This window comes from Chrysemys picta, chromosome 10, assembly GCF_011386835.1.
Source record: "Chrysemys picta bellii isolate R12L10 chromosome 10, ASM1138683v2, whole genome shotgun sequence".
Taxonomy (NCBI): domain Eukaryota; kingdom Metazoa; phylum Chordata; order Testudines; family Emydidae; genus Chrysemys; species Chrysemys picta.
The window spans coordinates 79,698,373-79,705,216 of NC_088800.1; the positions used below are offsets into that span (position 1 = coordinate 79,698,373).

General features: G+C 51.8%; 1 protein-coding gene across 1 annotated transcript; it reads left to right on the forward strand.

Annotated features, from left to right (window-relative positions):
• The first annotated feature begins 4,308 nt into the window (after window positions 1–4,308).
• Window positions 4,309–6,314, forward strand: LOC101950754 (urotensin-2 receptor-like). Its single transcript, XM_005289196.4, has one exon. The coding sequence runs from the start codon at window positions 5,199–5,201 to the stop codon at window positions 6,312–6,314; it is 1,116 nt and encodes a 371-aa protein (XP_005289253.2). The 5' UTR covers window positions 4,309–5,198.
• The last annotated feature ends 530 nt before the right edge of the window (window positions 6,315–6,844 follow it).

Genomic DNA, 6,844 nt, shown 5'->3' on the forward strand with positions numbered 1-6,844 from the left:
GCTACCGTTACAGAGCAGAGGGGCCTGGGAACAATGGCTCTGCCGTCCTTTGACCGCGGGAATGCCAGGATTTAGCCTGTGATTTAAGCTGCCCGGTTGCAGCAGAGCAGGATTACAGGTGCTTTGCTGGGGCTCAGTGAGTAATACTCCAGCCTTTGGCTGACGGGGACGTGGGCTGAAATGAGGAAAAGGGTTTCACAGACGGGGCTTTGAACATCAGCCCTCCCTAGCAGCACAGACCAGCAGCCCATGCTGTCCCCATCAGTCCCAACTAAGCTACACCAGCATTCGCCACCTGCCAGGATGCATCCCTCCTTCAGCAGAGGCAGCCCCTTCTGCTGAGCCCAGAGCCACTGCCAACGAGACGTGTGGGGAATCGAGCCCCGGAAAGGTTTCAAACGACGCAGTTCCATGGCATCGCGGGGGGAAATCAATGCCCACCCTTCAGCTGGAAGGTCAGCTCTGCAGAGGGCGCCTTGGCCGCCTGCAGAACGAAGAGGCTCCGAAGCAGCGCTGGGCGAGCAGCGCTCGCTGAAGGCTTCGCCTCTCTTTCTCCAGCCATGCTGTGAATTACAGCTGGATATTTCTGCACAGGGTTGGATGGGTCATGCTCATTGAAAGGGAAAGCCGTGAGAGCTGCACGCGGGCATACGGAGCTCCTGGTGCTAGAATCCCACTGAGGCAGGGCAGAGAGAGACAGCCGAGAGCTGATAAGAGCTGCAAATGTGGACAGGCAAACGCAACACCTCCCATGTGCCTTCCCCCACCCTACTCGCAGCACAAGTTCATCCTTGAAAGGGCTGGTCCTCTTTGCAGAAAAGAATCTGTCCATTCGAGCAGATGATTTCCCCCACCCCAAGAGGTTCAGATTCATAAATTATACAAGGATTAGTTATTTTTTCCCTTTGGAACTTCCTTCCCCTCCAGAGTCTGTAACTTCCCTGGCTGTTAACCTTCAGAGGGTAGTGCATGGCCCACGAGAAGGACGGTGGGGGAAGGGGTTAAGGTGCTAGCCCCCACCACAGGCAAGCCAGGTTCAATTGCCGGCTCCGCTACAGCCTGTGTGAGAGACCAGGTCCAGATTAAAGAGTTTTGGGGTGCTGTGCTCTATGGAAGTTAGGGGCCCCCCCACTTTCTCTCAATTAGATAGCCAATGTGAGATAAAAGACAATAACCGCCTGAGGTGAAAATTCAGTGTCCCCACCCCTCCTCTGGCCCCCTAGCGCAGAGGTTCTTCGCCATGGGGCTCAGTGCGCGCCTGATGGTTTGGTGGGTTACGGTAGAAGCAGGCAGGCCAAGTGCCGGGTGACAGCACTACTCATTCAGGTTTGGCCCAGCCGCCCCTCCGTCCCGACGGGGGGATGCGTGTGAACCAGATTTGACTGAATGGCATTGTGACTACCTGGTGCCACTCAGGGCTTTGTTGCTGCTGCTCTTGTTTCTTTGTCTGGTGAGAGGGGGCCTTCCTGAGGTGGGGACCCCATGCCTGGGCACCGAGAGCACGTTGGTTAATCTGAACATGCACGAGACGTGGAACAAGTCACTTAGTTGCTCTGGGCCTCGGTTTCCCCTTCTGTACAATGGGGATAATAGGACTGCCCTGCCTCACAGGGGTATTGCGAGGATAAATATACTGACAATTGTGCGGTGCTGAGATACTAAGGTAAAGGGGCCATGTAGGTACCTAAGAGAGGTAGAGTTTTGTTATATGGTTTGATTTGATCTGAGGGGGTCTATTTATTAGTATATTTTAAAAGATGCTCAAGGATGACAAGAGCATTGGACGGCGGCACTTTGACTGGAGAGCAGTAAGCATCCAGAGCCATAAAAAACAACAGGTTCGTAGCACTGGCAGCCAGGGGCGGTTCCAGGCACCAGCACACCAAGCGCGTGCCTGGGGCGGCAAGCCGCAGGGGGCGGCCTGCGGGGGGTCCGTCGGTCCCGCGGTTTCGGCGGCGGTAGGGGCACTCCCGGAGCAGCCAACTCCCCAGCCCTCCTTTCCCAGCTATAAAAATCACCTGCCCCAAGCAGTTTTGGCTCCAAAAAGTGCTACAGACTCCAGGACATCTACTAAGGGCTTTGCTATTGCTATTGATTTTAAGTGGAAGGTGCTCAGATACCACAGAGATGGGTGTCGTATGAGAGAGAGAATGAATCAGTCCTGCTTGGCTGTCAGATCTCAGGCTGGCAGCTAAGGGAAAACAAATCTGTTTACCTTTAAAGTGACTCTGTTTAGTCTGGAATTAGTGACCCCCGACGGAGGTGCAATGGTGCCGTTTTTACTGTCACTCCTCAGAGCAGAACTGCACTTTAAATCCGTACCCAGGATGTCTTGTAAACCCAACCGGCCACTGTGGTTTTAACATCCGCCACAACGCCATCCAGAACCGGCTGGTGAAAGCCATCCCGTTGGCCCTGGGGAAGATCACCGTCGACTCCGCCATCCCCGGGACAGACAGCCGACTGTGACCCGACATCGTCGTGACGGACGCAGAAAAGAAGAAGGTCCTCAGGGTAGGCGTCACGGTGCCATTTGAAAACAGGTCACCGGCCTTCCACGAGGCCCGAGCACGGAAGGCGTTGAAGTACACCCTGCTGGCCGACATCCTGAGAGCCCAGGGCTATGAGGTCCAGATACACACCCTGATCGTGGTAGCCCTGGGCTCGTGGGACCCCCACAACGAGCCAGTACTGAGAGCGTGGGGAGTCAGGCGACGCTACGCCCGGCTCATGAGACAGCTCCTGGTGTCTGACACCATCAGGTGGTCCAGAGACATCTATACGGAACACATCATGGGACACCGTCAATACCACGTTGAGTAATCGAGACCGCTAACCAGGGAAATAACCCACTTCCTTCCCTGACGAACCAAAGGACGCACCCCACCCAGGTACTTATTCGCTACACTGATACTGACTTGGACGCTATACATTCCATGGGTGGCGTACCCGCGCCCATTTATCCACTGACGCTTTAAAAACTCCCGCACCCCAATCTGGGTCTATGTTGGTTGTGTGATATGTAGGTCTCTAGTGATTCTTGTAACCAGTACCTGTAATCCCTCATAACTCAAGCCTGACCCCAGATGTACAGTACCTTCTCTCTTAACTTGTGTCTATTTAATTTTAAACATTAACTTTAATAAAATGTTTATTACGTAGCTGACCAGTGACTAAGGAATTTCTGGAGTTCTCCTCCATCCTTACATAGATTCCACACCCAGTGAGGGCAACGGACCTTATAGGGATCCCTGATATTATATAGAAAGTGTGGGGGACTCAACGAGACAATGGTCAAAGCATGGTGGTCTAGGATGGCCTTAGTCTGTATGTAGGATATGGCTGAAAGATTCATGCCATAATCAATACATGTGGGAGAAATGCAGTTCTTCCTTGCCCTAGTGCAGTCAGGCCTCCTCAACACCAGGGCTAATGCAGAGGAACAACAACACTGCTTCAGTTTCAGTGACTTGCTGCAGGGGGAGGGGGTTCTCTTCCTTAGGACTGACTCATCCAGGATGCACCAGACAGTCTCCTGCCAAAATACAAACCGGGATAATGACACCCCATGTGCTTCTTCACGTCCTCTCCTAAACAATGGCATGCTGTTGCTGTGCGCTGCTAAGCGGCTGATGTGTTCCACCCCAGAGGTGACTCCATCGCAAAGTAAGGGGATCTTCATCTAATCCGTTCTGGCAATCTTTTGTTACAAAAGGCACTGTGGCAATCTAAGTGAGGACACTTTGCTCATTCCATGGTTAGCTAGGGCTACGCCATTCACTGTCTTCTGATTTTTATGGCCCTCCTATTACAGGAATGAGGCATTAGACAGCATTTCCTTTTGGCCTTTTCAGGCTTCTCTGCTCCCTTTTCCTGGAACACGTGCTCCAGCTACAAGTTCAATACCTCTCCATCCTGATAGAGGCAGCAGGTTTAAAAATAGCCCCCCAGCCATGCCCAGATCAAATGAGGGTATGTGCGTCTTGCACAGCGGAATTAGCCTCGCAGCGCCCCCTTTGAAGCACAAAGAAAGAACTGTGCAAAATTAAAATTACAGGGCAAGAGCCTAGAAAGAAAGGAGCAAAGATCTCCCTGTAGAAATACATTTCAAGAGGCAGAGCCCAATGCCCAGTGTTGCTAAGGGAGCAAGGGGGCAGGAGGTGCCGGGTGTGTGCATGCGTCCTGGTGGGAAGAATGTGCCAGTGCTGGTTTCACCTCCTCTTCTCTATTCGGAAAAGGGACAAATCCCACCTCTTGGGGGGCTGTCAGAGCAGCAGATCCCACCCCTCTCCAGCTCTGGCTCTTGGAAAACGCATGGATTTACCAGCCTGGGGAGAGAGAGGAGTCTGCTGGAACAGATCATCCCAGCTCTGCTCTTAGCCCAGACCACAACACCCACCTCATTGGGGACTGGCAGGGACCCCTCGGAGGTCCAGCCTGATCTTTGTTAACAGCAGCTAAGATCTGCCTTGGCATTCAAACAACACTGCTTCCGATTTACATTCTAGCATCTGCCAGGAGAGCAGATCGCCCTCACATCTCTCTCCGTCTCTGGGAGGATATCAGCTCCAATTGCACAGCACTCAGGCCACCGTTTCTCTGTCATTTCACGTGCCATGGAACTTTGGACAGGTCTGGAGAAGAGCAACTCTTGCTCGCAGCTTCAATTCAATCGCTGACAACTTAAAAGCCTCCAGGGTCACAAGGACCACTTAGAAGGCAATCGGAGTAAATAAATGCCTGCATCTTCATGGGAAGGAAAATAGCTTGGACAGGCAGCTGCACCAGGATTATTTCCAGCAGAGTGATCGCTTCCCCATCTACCTGCCAGCCACAGCGTTAATATACATTAGGGGCTTTTAGCCTTTGGACTTGAAGACAGCTGTCTGGAGGTAACTGACTCCTATCTTCACTTCCATCTGTGGTCCTTGAAGGCTGTTTTCTGCAGGGTGAAATAACATACAGCCGAGAGAGAGCAGGGATTGTTTTTTTAGAGGCTGTAAATTCGTGGGCACCGGCAAAAAATCAGAGTGATGCTGTTATAGTGACAGGGACCTTTGTGTCTAACGCAGCCCTGTCTGCTCAGCTGCATGGAATCTGTCTGCACGTCTGACGACAGCTTCTCACCGCGACATCTTCACAGTTAAGTGCATCTATTATTATGCTCTGGGGCTGAAAAAATCCATAATTGCAGAGAGATGGAGCTGGGTCCATGCACTTCTGTACCCTGCCACCCTAAGAATGCCACAGATCACGCCAATGCCACCTTTGAAGTCCTCGCTGACACCAGTGATGTCTTGGTCACCTACTTCCTGGGGTGCATCCTGGCCGTGATGTGCCTGGTGGGCATAGTTGGCAACATCTACACATTGGTGGTCGTGAACCTCTCCATGACGTTCACTGGCTCGATGTACATTTATATCGTCAACCTGGCACTGGCAGATCTCCTGTACCTGTCGACCATCCCCTTCGTGGTCTGCACGTATTTCGTGAAGGACTGGTACTTTGGAGATGTGGGTTGCAGGGTCCTGTTCAGCCTGGACCTCCTCACCATGCACGCCAGCATCTTCATCCTCACCATCATGAGCACCGAAAGGTACCTAGCCGTAGTCAAACCATTAGACACTATTGGGAGATCCAGAGACTACCGGAGGACTGTCACCTGCCTGGTGTGGCTGGTGTCCTTTCTTCTTGCCCTCCCTACTATGGTCCTCATAGACCTCAGGACGAGTGACCAGGGCGGGGTGACCAAGCGCATGTGCCATCCCACTTGGCAGATGGAGACCTACAAAGTGTACCTCACCATCCTTTTTAACACCTGCATCCTGGCCCCTGGGCTTGTCATCTGCTACTTATACATTAAGTTGGCCAAGACATACTGGAGATCTCAGACTGCTGTTTTCACCACCAGGGAAATGAACCGGTGCCCCAAGCAGAAAGTCCTGTACATGATATTCAGCATCGTCCTCACCTACTGGGCTTGTTTCATACCCTTCTGGCTCTGGCAGCTGCTCAGTATCTACTACAAGCAGCCAGGGAACCTCACCAACACCACCATGGTCTACATCAATTTCATCGTGACCTGCTTGGCCTACAGCAACAGCTGCATTAACCCTTTCCTTTACACGTTGCTCTCCAAGAATTACAAAGAGTATCTGAGGAGTCGCCAGAAGAATTGCATCAACCTCTCCACGTTAAAGCCCAAGAGGCGCTCCTCGAGGAGGTCCATGTTCTCTGGAAGCCACACCTACATGGAATCCATAGCCATCGCTCAGATCACAGGGCTCACTAATGAGGATGTCTGCACTCTGTGAAAGGTGAGTAGGTGTGAGGGGGAAGGGAGCTATTTAATGATTCATGCTTGTGGGTTTTATTTACATGTGTGGTACCACCTGCGTGGCACAGCTGCACCAGAAATTACGTTCAAATTTAACACACTAGGTATGAGCAACATATTCCCCTCCGGTAGCCAGTCCACATAGAGGATAAGAGCCTACTACAGCTACCAGCTAACCAAGTTACTCATTGGGAACATGGTAGAAGCCCAGACTTTGGAGCCGAAAGTCCTGGGTTCTAGCCATGTTGACCCCCACATGGTGCTGGTAGGTCATTACACATGTAGAAGATCATTACAGTAGCAGCTCTGGTCTAAACTGTATTTACATAACTCTCATTTCGAGTCAGTGTGGCAGGGAAAAGGAGGCTACGTGGTACAAGCACCATGCCTCGGTTTTCTGGCATCCAGCACCAGACAAAGGCTTTAAGGATCACTTAATACTTGGCAGTTACTGCTTCTCCACATTGAGAGAGAGCCCTTAAATCTAATGTAACTGAATGGAAAACA